Below are 18559 nucleotides of genomic sequence, written 5' to 3' on the forward strand. Positions count from 1 at the left end.
ACCCACCGATCTGAAATCGAGATTTCCTTGTTTGTATACATCTGATCCTGTGTTTTGTAACTCAGTCAGTTAGTGCGAGGACGACGCGAAAGCGTTTTTGAGACGAAACACGGGGTGTCTTACTTATGGATTTGCGGCTGACAGAAGTAACTAGCGAAAGGCTCTAGCACGCCTGCATTCTGGCTGAAATAGCAGTCAAAATTCATCCCGTGAAGCCGCCAAAACTCTTATTGAGTGAGGCAAAATAACAACAAAGAAAAATGCAGGTCCAAGAAAAGTTGTTTGAGTATTGAGACTCTCCCCTGTCAAAGACCCGCCACCCGCAACGCAAACAGTGCCATGTTCCCTCAACTATGTACAAACATACATACATACATACATACATACATACATACATACATACATACATACATACATACGCATTTAACATATATATATATATATATATATATATATATATATATACGAATATATTTATATGTATAAATCAATATATTTATATGTATAAACCAATATATTTATATGAATACAAAGGTCTGCATCGTTAAAGCATGCATCAGTACGAGTGCCACGATGTTTTCCAAACACGTGTACCTCTATCTGTGCAGTTAAGACGCCTATAGATACGCATGTTTCTACATGTCGCCTATATCCGTATAGGCACATTTTGGTCGATATCGCGGCATTCAGATGAAAGATGTCCATTTCCTTCTCGATTTGCAAGCTTCTTGCTTCTTTCACTTGCAAACAGAAACGTGTTAGAGTATTCCCAGGAATCCCGTGTTTCTCGCCCACTGCTCGCCTGCTATTTTTCGTCACCTCAGTCTTGCCTAGGAACCTTGGAGATTTCCCGACCAGCGAGGCGCAAGAAAAGTCGCGCGCATGCGCTGAGGACTCGCCAAGAAACGGAAAAAAGTTTGTTCGGCGGCCGTTCCTCTTGGTTTACATTTCCCCTGCGTCACTCTGGTGGAAACAAATCCATTTCCCCCGTTTTTTTCTCCTCCTGTTTGCGTCAGCACAGGCTGTTCTTGCTGTCGCCGGAGCGTTTCGAGAGGAGGATGCTTCTAAGTTCGGAAGCAAAAAAGGTCCAGTGCGGTTGTCGCGGAACCTTGTTTCTCGAGTCTTCTCTGCTTTTTCTTGTCTTTTTTCCGGACGAACACACGCTTCACTTCGTCTCCCGTGTCTTCTTTTCTCGCACACAGGCAGTCTCGTGCTTTCGCAGCTCTTGCCTGTTTCGGCGTCTCTGAGCGCTGTCTTGCTCTCGAGCGTTTTGTCTACCGTTATTCTCCGTTATCGCCGTTGCTTGTCGATATCTTTGTTTCCACTCCTCGTGACTGTGTGCCTCCCTTTTCCAGTGTCCCGTTCCCTTCCGAAAACGCAGCTTTTGGTGTAAATACACGTTGAGCTGTCAACGCTGTGCCTTCATACGCCCGATTCTTGCACGCGCCGCCACGTTCTTTTTCCAATAACCGGATTCTTCCCTCCTCTTCTCTTTTCCATTTTCCCCATCTTTTCGTTTCCTCCGATTTTCCCTCGTCTTTTCCTTCCACCTTCCTTCCCTCCGCTCCCTTTTTCTCTCGTTTCCGCGTCCGTTCTCCCGTTTCTTCGCGCCCGTTTTTTTCTTGCTCCTTCACTGTCTCTGCTCTGCCGGTGTGTCTTCGGCTGCGTTTTGGGTTCGATTTTTCTTCGAGCAAACGTCCAAAAATGTTCAGTCGACACGTGGCAAATTTGCTCGGCATGGGCGATGTGGAGGGGGGGGCCAGGAGCGGCTTCTCGCAGTGCTATAGCTGCTTTCCGGTCTCCTTCATTGGCAAAGACGACATGGAGAAGGGCAACAAAAGTAAGCAAACTCTCGGTTTTCTCTCGGAGCGAAAGATCAAAGACTGACCTCTTTCTCTCGCCTGGGCGCCTCAAGCTTCTCTGTCAACACCTCTCCCTTTGCTGGGGTTCACATACGTAGGTGCTCACATATCTGAACATGTGCATACGTACATATATCTGAACGCGTACGTATATATATATATATATATATGCGCGCAGTTGTGTATGCGGATGCATGTAGAGATAGCATCCGTAGGAAGTAGCTCTTACGAGAGTTCTGTTCCTCCATCTTTCTGACTCCTCGAAGAGCTGTTTCTTCTGCACGGATCACACTTTTATGATGCCTCTGTGAATAGAAATTGCTAGAAGGAAGCGAGGCGCAAGACAACGCTTTTGTGTTGTGTTGTTTTTCGTGATTTTCAGTTCTGCTTCCTCAGTCGGCTCTTCACGCGCTGGCACGTCTCCACATTTCGTGGCCCATGCTCTTCGAGGTTGTCAACGAAGCGAAGGTGCGCCGGAGACAGAGGAACACACGCTGTTTGCTCCTCTCGCCGGGTTTTCGTGATATTTGCTTCCTTAGTCTCGGGAATGCGGAAAAGACTGCACTTTGCGACGCAAACATATGTGCATATGTCGTACCTGTACATCTTATATGCAGAGAGAAAACGACTCATGCAAATTCATGCATATATATATATATATATATATGTGGACGCGAGTATGGATGCGTGCCTGCTACTACACCCAGCTGGAGGTGAAAGAACTTTTATTTTTGCGTATGATTTCTCGTGAAGCTCCAGAAGTCGCTCTTTTCCACAGTTCCATGCCTCCCTCGCCTTTCTGTCTCTGGATCTCGTGCACCGTTCACATCTCTCTCTTCGTGGCGGAGTGCATGCACATGCCCAGACAGGTTGACGCTCATCTGCATGCGTCTTGTTCCCCTTTTCTCCTCTCTCTCTGGCGCTCTAGGATCGCCGCACGCACACCGGCGTTTTGGAGTTTATCGCAGAGGAAGGGACATGCCACTTCCCGTACTGGGTGAGTCCCGCGGGGAGAAAGGAGCCAGCGTGCGTGTCTGAACTTCCGAATTTGTGGAGCGATTTGTGGAGATGCTCGTCTCTGCCGTCGCGTCCACGTGGGCTGCCTTTCTGTGTGCTTTTTGGGGTGCCGCGCAGTGCAGAAGAAGAGAAAGACAGCGCGTGGGGTCGGTGTCGAGTAGTCGGCTTTCTCTCTACGCTCATGCACGTTTTCCGCAGTCAGATGAAAACGCATTTGCTTTGCGCGTTGGTGAACGCATGTAGATGCACGTCGTCGCACACAGGGACGCGAAATTAAGGGGAGGCGGCTTTCCTTTTCTCTTCGCAGATGATGCAAAACCTCGGCCTAGAGGAGGGAGACATCGTCCGTGTCCGAAACATCAGCCTTCCCAAAGGCACTTTCGTCCAGCTCCAACCCGTCACCACAGAATTCCTTCAAATCTCCAATCCGCGAGCCGTGTAAGCCTTTCTTCAAATCCCCAGAAAGACACACAGCCGCACAACACGTGTATCTGCTGATTTGCAGACTTGCATGCGTGGCTCTTTCTCTACGCTTATCTGTAAATCTATCTGTCTACATACGTATATATATGCATGTATATGATTACGCAACTTTTGTTTTTGTTTAGGTTGGAAGTGGCTCTGAGAGGTTACGCGGCGCTGACTGTGGGCGACTTGATCTACTTGCCTTTTCTCGACAAGAACTTTCAGCTGCTAGTTACGGTGAGGGGCCGAAAAGGCCATATGCGAAGATCGCGACGAGGGAAGTGTCTGGACGGGAGAGCGCGACTGGAAACGACGGAATGCGGAAACGTAGGACGGCCAGAATGTGGAAAGGGAAATTGCCACGAAGACGATACGGCGGAGCAACACGAAAAAGAGAAAAAACGGAGATGAAGACGACAGCGGATGCGTGTGGGAAAACACGCGAAACTGCGGAGGAAGTAATGGGATGAGGTGGGAAAACGGCGCTTTGTTGCGGCCTCGTCATCCTCTCCGTTTCTCTCCTTTTTCCTTCGAATTGACGTCTCAGGATCTACGCCCCGCTCCTGCAGTGTCGATTATCGAGACGGACATGGAAGTAGAATTCAAGGCGCCCGAAGGCTACGTCGAACCGACCTCCCGCGGGACGCAGGACGCCTCAGGTGAGACTCAAGAGTTTCAAGCGCCCTGGAATGGCTTTCTGTTCGGTCCGTTTTGTCGCGTTTTTTTTTCACCGGCTTGTTTCAGAGACGCCGCCTCGTTTCCCTCCTCTCTATGCTTCTCAAGTCTCCTCGCCGCGGTGCTGTCTCTCTGTCTCTCCGCAAGATCTTTCAGTGCCGTGCTCCGACGATCTCGGGTAGATCGGGTGCTGTCAGAGTCGTCATCCTGCTCTCGTCCACGGCTGTAGATCCCCGGGTTTCTATCCCACTGGTGCCCTGGTGTTTTCCAGCGCTCTGGTTTTTTCGCCGCTGTTTTCTTCCGTTTATTCTCGCCCGTCGTTGGAGGAATCGCTTCCCTTTTCTCGCGTCTGTGCACCGTCTCTTCCTCGCGGTTTTCTTGTTCGCGCGCTTCCTCAGAAGATGCTGACATGAGCAGCGACAAGGAGGCTTCCGAGACGGATCAGACTGCAGATTCCGACAGCAGCCAGCGAGTCTTGGTGAGAGCCCTCTCCTTTCTTCTCTGCAAAACTTTGTCGTCTCGCGTGTCTTCTCTCACCGCGCAACGCGTTGCCTTTCGTTCTTGATCTCTCCCGCTTCTCTCTTTTCTCCTCTCCTTCTCTCTCGTTTATCTCTCCTGTTCTCGCTTTTCTTCCCCCCTCTTCTCCGTCACTTGGTTCCTGCGCTCGTGCCGCCGAGGCTGTCTCCTCTGCGGCTCCCAAGCCTCCTTTTTTTCGCGCCGGGATCTCCGAGACGCGCGCGTCACGGCGGTTGGACGCACTTCCGCTCGCGATTTTTGCTGTTCAGTTCAGCGGCAAAGGCACGCGCCTGGACGGCAAGGCGGTCCGGCCGACGCCAGAGAGCTCGCCGGCGAAAAAGGAAGACGAAAGCGAGGAGCCCTGGAAGTCGCAACTTCGAAATGGCGTCCGGGTAGGTCCCGAAGGAACGCGGGTTGTGTCTTGACTGACGCATTTCCTTTCGGTTCTTCTTCCGTGCGTGTCAGCCTAGGAGACACTTGACTGTCTCTCTGTGAAGGGCTTTTCGAGGGGACCGCGCAGGGCGGGCAACGTCGTCGATGCTTTCACTGCCTTTTTCTTCTGTTTTGGTTCTTCATAAATTTACGCCGGGCGCCGCGATTCCTGGTGCACTTACAAGGTCATGAAAAGCGCGATACAGCGTGGATATCTGTCGAAGAGTTTACCGTTTTTAGATGACGTTTTTGATATCTGCTCGCGACGAAGTCGGTCGTGAATCGCGCAGCAGAACGAGGATGCGGTAAACAGAAACACTCAAGATGCGCGAGAGAGGTGGACTCTCACTCTCGCTCCTCGCTTCGCCGTCAGGATGCACGAAGTCTCTCTCGCGGCGTATGTGTTTTTCAGACCAGCTGCGGAGAGTACGACGAACTTGTGCGGGAGGGGCGAATTCCAGGATTCATCGGGAAAGTGACGCCTGGAGCTGCTTCAGGCCGGTTACTGCCCTCGGCTGTCTCCGGAGACACCGGGAGCGGGGGAGGCAGTGCGGGCTCGCGCGGCTTTTCCGCTTTCTGCGGGAAAGGCAACACGTGTGAATAAGGCAGAGAACGACGGAATGTCAGGGCGACGACGCAAAAGAGAGAAGACACCGAGGGAAGAAGAGACCGAGGGAAGAGGCGGATACATGGAGACGGAGAATGCGACAAGTCGCAGGATGTTTTGTCGGCGAAAAGGAGTCCCCTCGTGAAATGGAGGGTGGATGAAAACCAGAGCGCATGAGGGAAAGAAAGGAAACAGAACAGACTCCACAAGCACAGGCAGGGGGTAAGGGTTTGCTGTCTCCGAGGCTCTCGGAAGTCGGCACGAACGAGGGCGGAAGACATAACGCGAGAGGCAATCGAGAGGAAAAACAGCAGAGTCTTCAGCGGGCTGGTCAAGACATTCGTTCTCAAAGGACGGAGTCGAACAAGGAACCCGTGTCGGGAAAAAAGCGGTCTGGGATTTTTTCGGCGCCGCCGCATCCCCCGCCAGAGGAAAGGAGAGAGGAGAGAGGAGGAACAGAAAATGAAGGCCACATGCATCGGTGGGCCACAGGCTCGAGTCTTGTAAAGAAAAAAGAAAAGGCAGACAGGAGATCAAGACATACATATGTATATATATGTATATAGTTTTCACCAGATGTGGATTACGCGTGTTGATGTGTGTGTGTATGTGGCAACGTTGCGTGCGCGAATAAAGCGACAGACGTGTATCTGCATGCGCGCATCCACAGATGCATTTGGGAGTTTGGCGCGAAGGCAGAATCCCGTCTGGGAGAGACTCTCCGCGCAGTCTCAAAGGCGTTCGTCCCTAGGCGCGACAGATGAAACGCGGAGTGCGTTCAGAGAGAAGCCTCCGAGCCACTCAGAGGAAATACCGACCTCTTTCTCGCAAGTGCTGCGGAAAGTGGGTCTTTTTCGAGACGCTTTCTGGGCGGGCAGACAGGTGTCTGCGCCTGGCACGGTGCTCATGAGAGCGGGGCAGCGGGGCGTTTCGAAAGTTCTCGGACGAGAGCATTTGTCGGAGGGCGATGTTTTTAGCCAGATGGAAACGTCTGTGTGGACCATCGTTTCTCTCAATTGAGAATGCCAAGGATGCACACCCAGAAAACGGGGAAAACAAGACTAAAAAAAGAAAACTGGCAAATTAACTTCTTCCCTCTCTCGCTTCTTTCCCTGCCCCGTGAGGCTTTCTCTTTCGGCTGTTCTCAACGAAGGAGGGCGGCAGAACGCGATGCGTTGAAGCGCATGCTCGCGCTTAGACTTCTCGCCATTCTTGTCGCCGTTGATGCGAGCCACGCAGGGAGCGTGAATAAGAAGAGGAGAGACGCAGAAAAAGCGAGACGAAAGCGTTAGACGTGTCGAACACGACTATCGTCTCTTATTGTTCGATGATTGCTGGCTATGCTTGTTACCATCTCAAGCTTTGATGTTGGTAGAGTGGACGCACATAGGCTAAAGCCATATGCCACTGGAGTTGTTAATGCCAGGAAATCAACCGGCAAAGATATTCCACCTGCAAACACACACACACACACACATGAAAAGAACTTCCATTCACAACCAAACACCGATGTCTTGAACCTAGCATAAATATTTACCGTCCAGTCTATTCACTTAACACGATGAACATTGCCTTACGCACCCTTTCATCCCTACAGGACGTGGACAGACCCACGGATGGAGACAACTCCACGAACGTAGGGTAACAAAAACGCGCACCAGGGAGACGGGGAAAAGCGACAATTCCTTCAAGCTCCCACGACGACACGGAATTAGCAAAGGTGCACAAGAACGTTTCCAGAGCTGCGAGGTATTGAAAATGACACAAATAACCCATACATGCAAATGCAAACATGCACACACATCAACGCATATATATATATATATATATATATGTATATGTATGTATATAGGTGTATAGATATGCGTTTAAGTGTATATATAGGCGATTCAAAGAGAGTTTCCACAAAGTGTATGAAAAAACAGAAAACGCCCGGGCGCACAGAGGCGACGGAAGGCACAGCAGGTGCGGTGGCGCGTTCAAAGGCATGCATGCATCAGCCTCTTTCTTCTCCCTGTGCGCTTCCCGTTCGTTTTTGTTCGTCTTCCACTTGTGTCTTTTTCCCAACTCAACAGAAACCGAGTCAACAACCACGGGCCCCAAGAACGGCATACAAGACGCAAAATGCTCCGTGCCCCGGCACACCGTCCCTGTTTCTGTTTCCTTCCGGGAAGAGCGCCCGTCACGACTCGAGGCTTTTTGAGCGGCTCTCTGCCGACACAAGAGAAGACCGTTTCCCCGAGGACACGCCGAACGGATGCGACCACCCCGTGCGCAGAAACCAAAGATCGTTTCGTCTCCGAACAACGAGCTTCTCGTTAGGTCTGTGTCATCTCTCGCGTCACGTGTGTCAGTTTTTTCCACGTTCACTCCGGCACAGAAGCGCGCATGGCAAGAAATCGCGAAAAACGACGGACACGCGGTGGAAAAGGAAACGCACCTGCGACACGTTAGAGCCGCCCGCCTCCCCTCCGCGATTCCTTTCCCATGCATGTTTCCAAGATCATGTAGGTAGTTGCGATGTGGCTATTAAAGACGCGGCAAGGCGATCCCCAGCTCGTAAGCACTCCACCAAACGCTGGTGCATCCAGTGCTGTGTTTATCACTAAAAGGAACAACACACAAAATGCCCACAACGAAACGCGTCAAGCGACGGCGGCAAACCCCCACACCAGTCGGCGCTTCGCAGCCGGCACGTACAAGAACGGAGACAAACACCCAAGGCACGGACACGAAGGAATGGCTGGACCTTTGCGGTTCGTGTCAGGGAGAAAGGAACGGCGCGAAACGGGGAAGAGAACCCGTGAAAAGGACAAAAAGATCTAGCCAGGGGACGGGCCGTAAAAAGGCGGCGAACGGACCAAAAAAGGAAATGCATGCAGACAGGCGCCCGAGAAGCACAGACGCGAGGCGGCAGCCGCTACAGAGGTTCTTCCGGAAAAGGGATGTGAGCACAGATTGTGAGAGTGGTATGAGATGTGGACTCGCGAGACCGATCGCGTGAGGTTGCTCATCGGGCGACGCAAAAACAGAAGACAGAAAACCACACAGCGGCGAGCATTTGCGAAGAAGAGATTCACGCGTTCACCCAGATGCACGGCATTCTCTCTCCCCCCCCCCAAAAAAGAAGGGACAAAAGGCTCCACAGGGGCCGGAACGCGCCTCGGCGCGTCGCACCTGGACCCGAAAGCAGGCTTTCTTGGATGAAAGACACAGAGACTCGACAGAAGAACAGAACGGCGTTGAGACCGCAACACAAGATCTTCGCCTTCCCCACGAATACGGAACCCCCCCGAAAAACGAATGCGACACATGTGTATGCCGGGAAAACCGCCAAAGGACAAACAACGACGCCGCACCCCTCACTTACAGATCGTTTCCTCGCAGAAGCCGCCGACGAGGGCCAGAGGAATGGCCGCATGCGAACTTGATACTTACGAGTTAAGTGGTAGAGAGGGGAGCGCGAAGAACCAGCACACACAGACTCGGGCAGCGAGGGTACGAGAAAAGAGCGACGTTGAAAGAGACGAAAAGACGATTTCCCGACAGAGACGCGGAGTGGAGGCGAAGAGAACGGGAAATGAGACAAAGCGTGCACCGCGAACGGAGGAGAGGCCGAGACGTCGGTGGGGACATGCGAACAAAAACACAAACAGAGACGAAAAGAATGATTCAAACACACACCTTTTACGCAGATATATATATATATATATATTAACATGTAGAGGAATGTAAACGGAAAGGGAATCGAGGTTCCACTCCTGCTGTCTCGACTGTTTTCAACCGGACGATGGCACAAGGTATGCAGAGCACGAGCAAACACGAAACGGTTCCGCACACATGTAGCGCTGGCCACGCTCCACACCCTCCGCCTCTCGTGTCACCTCCCGCACTCTCGGGTTGCGCTCTTCTCTCCTGTCTGCGTTTCACCGGCACCTCCCGCCGGGTCCCCGCTCCGCCTCGGAAAGCCCACTTCCCTCGGCATGCATGCACCCACGAAAAACGAGAAGAGACACCAAGCGGGAGACTGAGAGGAGTCCCGTCGAGCACTGGGGCGGCACACACGTCGCAGGCGATTCCAACGAACATGCCCCAAAGGAGCACATACGCCCTCACGCACACAGATGTAGAACAAATCTAAAAACCAAAAAACCGCGAGACACAAAAAGACGAACGGCCTCTCTTCTGCCGCAACACACGCCGCTTCTCCGTGTCTCTCCGTCTCTCTCTCTGTGGCCCACAGAGGCAACGGGCGACCAGGAAACGGACTTTCAAAAAAGTGAAAAACATTAAATAAAACATTACACACACGATTCGATTCACAAGACTCGTGGCCTTTCGAGCACCCGAGCACACGTTCCCGAGTTTCTCCATCTGCGCCCAATATCGATTAAGCGGCCCCTCCGCACCGCGCGACTGTTTACGCGTCCTTTGTTCATGGATACACACGGTACCGTGAACACCCAACTGGGAGGGGGGGGGGGGGAAACTGTTTTGTCCCATTACACGTCTTTCGTTTTCCTTCACGTACTGTTGCATTAATTTTATCATGCATTGATATTCGTCCCTTAGAGCGAGAAGCCACTCTGACGTAGCAGACCGTTCTGTGAACAACACCCCACACGAACAAAGCAAACGCCCCCGTCTCTATCCACATAGAAGTCCACACCACGACAGAGACACAAGGTTCGCCGGCGCCGGAGACGCGGAACGAGGTGATTGAAAAAGAGACACGACGTCACAAGAGAAAGAAACATCGACACACACGCACGTGGAGAGGATGGTTGGCGCGCTCTGACGAAACTGTCATTCGTTTTTCATCGAACAAAGCACTGTGCCGCAGACTGTTTCAAAAGGCAACCCTCCCCGCCCCTCCCCGTCGTCGCCTCTGCCCTTCCCTCATTCTTCTCGTGTCACGTGTCTCGACCCACACAGAAGAACGACACGGATCCGCGAAACCGTCTGCTGGAGCATTTCCGTTGATTCGTTTTCTTCCTCAACGTGTCCAGCTCAGGTCGCCCCAGAAGCCGCTCGCAGCCCTCCTCTCAAACGCCCGCAGCAAAAGGCGACATTTTCCAGCATGCCTCGGAACGAGGCTCAAAGAATCTGTTTCCTCGCAACAAACGGCCCTTCAACCCCACAAGTCTTTTTGCGAAGCCACTGGCGAAACCAGACTCAAGAAAACCGTCTCTTTCCGTCACCGTAGGGAACATCGCCGTCCCTCTGCAGAACGAACTTTTTACGAAATTGTCTCCTTCCGCCCTCGGACACGGAGACAGCAGAGCGGAGACGCCTCACGCAGGCAGCGCTCAAGTCGCCTCGACCCAGACAGAGCAGAACGTGCGATGAGGAAAGAGGCAAGGAATCAAGTCAGGCGACAGGAGAACGCGAGGACCTAACGCTCGGTAGAGACAACTCGGTAGGCCGTCCCAAACACGTACATGGTCTCTCACCGCAGCGGGAAAAAAGCCGCGCTGCTCATATTTCCTCAGGAACCCAAAGACGAATGAACATAAACATATCGCGAGAGATGGTCTTTCTGTGGATGTAAACTCTCCTACGGTCATTAAAAGAAAAGGAACTGCATGGAAAATGATACCTGGAAGACGGCAGATTGTGTTTTATCCCATGGCGACTGGAATAGCATTTTCGTCACGGATAGATGAGACACCACGTCGTAGACTTCGAGCACCAATGCAGGCGGCCCTGTTTCGCGCAAGAGGACACATGCCTACGGAAGGCAATGAAGAAGGCGCCTCTCCGCTCCAAAGCCGACGTAGACGCCCACCCCCGCACACAAGCATCAATGTGTAGATATACATGTATCTACATAGTTTGTGTGCACGGAAATACACGGGGATATGGGCATCGGAAGCTTCAATCGCACCATGGGTGGGTGGACTCAAAGGTGCGCGCAGAGAGAGCTTGATCACACAACCCAGCAACGCAACGGGCGACAGGCCGCAAGCATCGAGACGTCGGGAGACAGAGAGCGCACAAACACGAACGCGGAGGCAATCGGCAGGTTCGCACGCACTTTGGGAGACATGCAGAGACGCGAAACACAGAGCTTCAGCCGCAGCAAAGGACACAGAAGAACTTCGCTTCAAACGGTGACACGGGAAATTCCGTTCTGGATCCCCTGCTCACTCTGAAACCCCCCCGACGCCCATCTACCTACAACACGCGATCCCCTCACCTCCAAGACAGAGAAGTAAAACCAACGAGAAGAGATGACACTCCCCGTCAGCATCTCACACACACTCGTTGGGTGCATGCAACAACACACGAAACCGCACATGCGCTTTTGTTGCTACTCCCCGCGACTCACGCATACATCATTGAATGCATGGAAAAAGAGATATGGATAGAGGAGATAGAGACAAAAAAGTGGATCCTGAAAGGTGTGGATACCAGGAGCTAGCTACACGGACACACGCACAGACACTAGGTCGACGGTTCCGCAGTCTTACCACGGGAACTGTTTGTTTACATATCCACAAGCTGATGCATATGCACATCTCATTCGTGTTCGCTCCTCCCTGTGGCGATCGTTTGCCTACGGCTCCCGCGCGTCCACGAACGCAGCGGTCGGTTGCCTCAAAGAGCACTGAGAGCGAGAGCTCGGCGGCACTTCGAGCGTCTTCAGAAAACAGGAACCGAGTTCGGCCGCGAATCCCCCCGAAAAGGATATGCTTGCAACCGCCCGGGAAACACGCCATCCCTATTCTCAGAAGCAGCGATCGACGGTCCCGAATCCCCACACGTCTTCCCTTGCGCCCTTGCGAAAAAAAGGGAGTGTGCGAGGGGACATGAACATGTGCATATATATAGATGTATATACAGCTATCTATGCATCCACAAAGACAGCAGGAGGGGTGTTGGAAAGCGTCGTCGCAATCCGGTGCGTGGCTATTCGACGGAGAGATGGTTGAGGGGATCTGCGTTCTTACAGTCCAAATCAAGACTCGTTCTCACAAAGAAAACAATCCCAATATGCTTTCTTACCGAGCGAAGACAATTCGCTGACGGGCGAGAGGAGAGCAGAGCCGCTCATGCTCGTGGAGAAAAGCTGTTTCACATTCGAGGAGCCGTCGGCAGCTTGGTCCTCGAGCCTCAGCGTCACAGGATTTCTGCGGAAAAGAACCGAAAACCAAAAGCGCAATATCTGGAAAGAGCTCACAAGGAAACAACCTGATGCAGCAACCAAACAACATCAAAGGTGGCCTATGCGGACAGCAACCATGCATATGCGTGCATGTATACGTCATCGCGAGGGATGAAAAGCGATAGACGGAAGAAACATAGCAAACGAAGCATTTCCAGCACTTACAGAAAGTAAGACAAGCTCACGCCTCTACTCAGAGATGGTTCTGGTGTGGTGAAGTAGAGTGGGAAAAGTGTCTCCGTATACAAAGAGAGCGTCACGCAAGGCTCGAGTGGCCAGAAGGTTGAGACTTGTGGAAATAGGGTGCAGAGAGGAAAGCACGCAAAACATTTAGATAGAACTGAAGACCAGTTTTTTCGGGTCAGCAAGAGAACGGAACAGAAGGATCTTACGTTCTCGTGCAGAGGTAAGGCATCATCGCCGTGACGGTGCGAGGAGCCTGGTAGTACTGTCGGTAAGCGACATTCGAACCAAAGTGTCGAGTCGCCACCCTGAAAACAAATTTCAAACGATACCGCTACAAAAATCATATTTATATATATATATATATATATGCCTCTGCAACGTCGGTATGTGGTCCAGTCACGTGCATGTGAAGCACATCGATATGCAACACAAAGCAAATTTGGGTACCTGAGAGGGCAAATCAACCGCCGAGCAGGAACCCTGGAACAGAGAATGACACTGACGGGTATCGGAGTGCACATTTCACCACAAACTCTTGACTGTCGATTAACCGGCGGCTCGTATGCGAGAGTTCCCTGTTCCGTATGTGACACACAGGGAACCCCCTTCACGTTGCAGCCTCTGCCTTTTCTTTTTCACGGGACAGCAGTGGGACCTAACATGACCCGGCTGGGGCGCAACACACTTGAATGCTAGAAAAAGAAACGCGCCTGAAACGCGACAAAGCCAGAGTATTTCAAAGCTGTCGACCAGCCGCCAAATATCTGGATTCAGGTCCAACGAAAACATCTACGAGTACATAGACAAACAAGATGTTTTTTACAGATGCAGGTACACAAATAGACATAGGCAAAATGTTTCGGTGTGTGTGTAATAATGTGCGCCGGTGTGGATGTGAGGCCTGGGCCAGTACAGAGAGCGCTATCCTGGAAGAGGAATTCGCAACGGCACCTAGGGTATACCGAAGAACCCCGAGAGGAAACTGCCGGTGACGGCAAAGCAGCAGATTTCGTTTGCAAAAAAACGGCGGCTCCCACGGAGGCAACATCGAAATGGTTCCCCAAAGCTGCTACTCCTCTCCCAGATCTTCCGGCATCGTTCCATTTCGCGCAGCTGAAGTTCTTACCTGTAGGCGGTCCTGAAAGTCCCGAACCGCATCTTCGGGCCGGCAGGGGCGGAGCGTGGACAGCGACGAAAAGACCAAGTGGGAGTGGGATTTTCCGGAAACGAAAAAAACGGCGGGACAAGCTCGCCCTTTTTTCTGTTCACGAGTGAACAGAGAATGGTAGATCCGAGCTCCGTTTTTCAGCGGCAGAGTGGGGTGTCGCCGCGTCCTCACGCGGGGCCTGGACCTGTTCTGTGTGGGTGAACACACTGCGTGCTTCGGCTCTCGCTATATAGGAGAAGCGAGCGCACACTCGAATCGCGAGAAGGAGCGGGAAACGCATGCGCGTCTGTCGAAAGTTTCTCGCAGTCTGTCTACGTTTTTCTGCTGCGCATCCACCTCGGTCGAAAGCGCGCGACTTTCCTTCTTTCTGCGGTGTCTGTACACCTCCGAAACCCCGTGCAACGAAAGAAGCGCACACCTTTCGCTCACAAGAGTTCATCTACATAGCAGAACAACTCGGCGGATGTGCCCTTAGGCTTCCGCGCGAGTCAACAACGCGATCTTGTCCGATGACAAGCCGGCGGACAGGTCTCTGTCGGGACTTTTGTCCTTGCGAAAAATCGCGGCGAAAGGTGCGACGCGGCTTCGTGTCTTTCCGGCTTGCAAGCGAGGTTTTTGTTGCCACACCCTGCACAGCCGAAGCGGACTTTCAAGAGTAAGGGGTTCCCCTGCCCGCGTCGGACTCTGCTTTTCAGGGAGAAAACGGTTTCGGCGGAAGGTTGGAAAACACCAGTTCGTCTTCTTTTCTTAGTGCAAGGGTAGAGTGTAAGTGATGTGCCGGCGCGAAAGCGAAAAGCTGGCGGCCGAAGCTTCCGAGGAGACACGGAGGCGGCAAAATCGGCACGCCAGGAAAGGCGAAGCAGGCCGGCGTCGGCCTCTGATCACAGGCAGCGCGGCAGCGAGGGTGGGGGATGTGATGGGAGGCCTCTCGTCTCCCCTGGCGCCATCGAGCTTCGTCCCGGACGCTTCTCTCTCTCTGCACGCTCTGTGTCGGCGATTCGATTTTTTTAGGATTCTGTGACGTTGTCGAGACCCACGGTGGAAGTCGAGATTTCCCCTGTCCGTCGGAGTGCCTTGAAAAGCGGAAAAACGCTCCATCAAACCCCGGCAGAAGGCAACACAACGGAAAGGCGCGTCCAGACGGGTCACTCAATGACTCACCGAGTTTTGGAGGTTTTCCGCCGCCGTTCTGCATGTGAATTTCCCTCTTTCGTCGCTCCGCGTCTCGTATTACCTCTGCTCTTCGCCCTGGCGTCCATCCGGAGTTCCGCGCTCCTTTTCTCTTCTGCTCTCACGCTTCGTTCGGCCGCGGCGCCGCTCGCTTTTTCTTGGTCGCCACCCTCACGGCCCCTGCTTCCTTCTCACCGCGCTGCATTTTCCAGCTGTCTTCCTGCCCGTCACCCCAAGTCGCGTGCGTCTTCCTCGCCTTCGCCGCGCACCTTGACTCCGCTCCCGGACGTGGTTCCCGTCCCCGACCTCTCTCTGTTCCCCGCTTCCAGGCTCCGGCATCGCCGTTTCTCCTCGCTCACCATGGCGGAGCCCCAGCGCGACAGCAAAACCTTCTGCCCCGGCCCTCTCGAAGACCAGGTGCCGACCAGCTGCAAGCAGGCAATCCCCGTGTTTGGCTGTGGATCCGAGCGAGTCCGGTTGGCCGCGTTGCTCGATGGCGGCGAGGCGTCCGTGGAAAAATTCGTGAACCAGGAAAAGCCGGTGACTGTGTGCGGATGGAGCCGCTCCGTCAGGAAACAAGGCGGCGGCAGCTTGTGCTTTGTCGTCCTTAGCGATGGCAGCACCTCAACCAACCTCCAGGTCGTCGTCGAAGCTGGGATTGGTGGGGACTTCCCACAGCTGCTCAAATGCGGGGCCGGATGCTCCTTCCGATTCACCGGAGACGTCGTGAAAAGCCCAGCCAAGGGCCAGGCTGTCGAGCTCGCCGTCCGAGACCCCAGCAAAGGTAAGAAGATGGCAAAGAACTGATCCAAAGACGCGCGGACAGGCTCGTGAGACAGGACGGAGAACGGAGGAAAAGGTGGAGAGAGCGCGAGGCGGATACGAGACTCTCCTTTGCAAAGAACAAAAGCCGCGCGGTTTTCCGATTCTGTATTCCGAACCACCCTTCCGACGAAACAGAGAGGGTGAAAAAACAGTCGCTCAAACACGAATCCACACTCGCCCCAAAACACCCCCTTTTAACGTATCTGCGGACTGTCCAGAACCAGTCTGGACAACCGCGCACGTGGATAGGTCTGCGTGAAACTTCTCTCTCCGTGTTTCCATTGATCCTTAACTCTGTGCCTCCCCCAGAAATAGGCTAGGCGTCCACACGCAGGCGCCGATCTACACATGCGTGCACGTGCAGGCTTACATCGTATATATATATATATATATATATATATATATATATATATGCATATGTATATATATACATACATATACAAATGTATATCTATACATACATATATATGCAAATGCATATATATACATACATATATATATACATGTAAATATGTATATGGGCGTCTGCATGCAATTTCTGGTGTGTGCAAAGGTTGCACTCGTGTTTCGAATTGCGTCTGGGTTGTTCAGGCCACCGTCTGGAGATCTTGGGAATGACGGACGCGGCAAAGTATCCGTTGGCAAAGAAGGAGCACACGCGAGAGTATCTGCGCGAGATTGCGCACTTGCGTCCGCGCTCGTACCTGATAGGAGCGGTTACGCGTGTGCGGTCGAACTTGGCCATGGCGACTCACCGCTTCTTCCAGGATCGCGGCTTCCTGTACATCCACACGCCGATTGTCACGGCGTCGGACTGCGAGGGCGCTGGGGAAATGTTCCAGGTGTCGACTCTCCTGCCGCCGCCTCCCGCGGAAACCAAAGAGAATGAAAAGAAGGCCGACGGGGCTGCGAACGGCCAAGCTGCGGCGCCGGCTGAGCCTCTTGTGCCTTTGACCAAGGACAAGAGGGGTGTTGACTACTCCCGAGACTTCTTCGGCAGACCCGCGTTCCTCACGGTGTCTGGACAGCTGGCCGTCGAGCCGTACTGCTGCGCGCTGTCGGATGTCTACACCTTCGGTCCGACCTTCCGAGCAGAGAACTCGCACACGTCCCGACACCTTGCGGAGTTTTGGATGGTGGAGCCTGAAATCGCCTTCGCCACGCTCGAAGACAACATGGTCGTCGCGGAGGCCTACGTGAAATTCTGCGTCCAGTGGGTACTGGACAACTGCAGAGCCGGTACGCACGCGAAAAAAGAGAAATGGAAAAGGGGCGCCTCGTCGACTTTCGGTTGTGGAAATCGAGCGCGTAGCGCCGTTGGCGCCGAAAGAAAACAGAGAATGCCCAGGGCCGACGCGGCCTGGAAGAAAGACCCACCCAGAGGGGCCGAGCAGCCGAAACGGCGTCGACAGTGGCCGACGGACACCGAGAGATGAGACACGAGGGATGTCAGGCGAATGGAGAGAGACGCAAAACCTCGCGGGCTCTGGTGTCTCGTGCTCGTTGTTGATGCGTCCGCGTGTGGGTGGGAGGCATGCACGCGTCGCGCGTCGCGCGCGACCAAGAAGGGACGCCTCACATACAAGTCTCCGCGTTCATATGTTTGGCGGCCTAACTCTGTCACCAACTCGCTGAGTCGTCTGTGCGTATCCAGGCTCTATCTGCTACCTGGGGGCAGCAGAGCAGTCAGCGCTGGCGCCGAGCGCGCAAGGAAGACTGTCGGGTTTCACAGATGTTTGGCGTTTTCCTGTGGTTGTGTGCAGACATTGAGTGGTTCCAAAAGAACCAGGAGGAAGGCCTCGTTGCCCGTCTGGAGAACATTCTGGCAGAGCCGTTCGCCCGGGTCTCGTACACGGAAGCGATCGAGATCTTGAAGGCGGAAGAGCCGAAGGCGCAGTTCAAGGAAAAGGTGGAGTGGGGCATGGACATGGGGAGCGAACACGAGCGGTACTTGACCGAGAACATCTACAAGAAGCCGTGCATCGTGTACAACTACCCGAAGGACATCAAGGCCTTCTACATGAAGCTGAACGAGGACGGCAAGACGGTCCGGGCCATGGACGTTTTGGTTCCCAAGATCGGCGAACTGGTTGGAGGATCTCAGAGAGAAGACGACCGCGATCGCCTCGCTGCGATGATTCAAGCGAAAAACCTGGACCCGAAACCGTACTGGTGGTACATGGAACTCCGCGAGTACGGCACCATCCCGCACGCGGGCTTCGGCCTCGGCTTCGAGCGCCTTGTTATGCTGGTTACCGGAATCGAAAACATCCGCGACACGATCCCGTACCCGAGGTACCCGGGCCACGCCGAGTTCTAAGTTACACCGACATCGCCGGCGTTGTAAAGAAAGACGCGAAACGCACATACGCACATAGAATCGCGTCACTCGCTCGTTGTGCATCCGAAAGGAAACGGAGGCCGGATCGGGTGTTTGTATATTCTACCTAGACGCGTCGCGCGACGGG

The 18559-nt window shown here is 53.3% G+C and overlaps 3 protein-coding genes across 3 annotated transcripts; 2 read left to right on the top strand and 1 right to left on the bottom strand.

Moving 5' to 3' along the window:
* Positions 1–1704: 1704 nt before the first annotated feature.
* NCLIV_036230 (Ubiquitin fusion-degradation protein (ISS),related) lies at positions 1705–5571 on the top strand (the record flags this gene model as incomplete). Its single annotated transcript, XM_003883825.1, has 9 exons — positions 1705–1840; positions 2245–2330; positions 2791–2859; positions 3187–3317; positions 3488–3581; positions 3892–4003; positions 4418–4497; positions 4805–4927; positions 5380–5571. 9 exons carry the CDS (start codon positions 1705–1707, stop codon positions 5569–5571), a joined length of 1023 nt encoding a protein of 340 aa, XP_003883874.1.
* A 1433-nt stretch (positions 5572–7004) lies between these two features.
* On the bottom strand, positions 7005–14086 carry NCLIV_036240 (conserved hypothetical protein; the record flags this gene model as incomplete). The annotated part of the gene is made up of 7 exons (XM_003883826.1): positions 7005–7026; positions 8945–9007; positions 10106–10221; positions 11174–11280; positions 12583–12707; positions 13135–13233; positions 14055–14086. The coding sequence occupies 7 exons, from the start codon at positions 14084–14086 to the stop codon at positions 7005–7007; spliced, it is 564 nt and encodes a 187-aa protein (XP_003883875.1).
* Positions 14087–15626: 1540 nt separating this feature from the next.
* NCLIV_036250 (Asparaginyl-tRNA synthetase, related) lies at positions 15627–18411 on the top strand (the record flags this gene model as incomplete). The annotated part of the gene is made up of 3 exons (XM_003883827.1): positions 15627–16050; positions 16683–17330; positions 17855–18411. 3 exons carry the CDS (start codon positions 15627–15629, stop codon positions 18409–18411), a joined length of 1629 nt encoding a protein of 542 aa, XP_003883876.1.
* Between the last annotated feature and the right edge of the window lie 148 nt (positions 18412–18559).

This window comes from Neospora caninum, chromosome VIII (assembly GCF_000208865.1).
Source record: "Neospora caninum Liverpool complete genome, chromosome VIII".
Taxonomy (NCBI): Eukaryota; Apicomplexa; class Conoidasida; order Eucoccidiorida; family Sarcocystidae; genus Neospora; species Neospora caninum.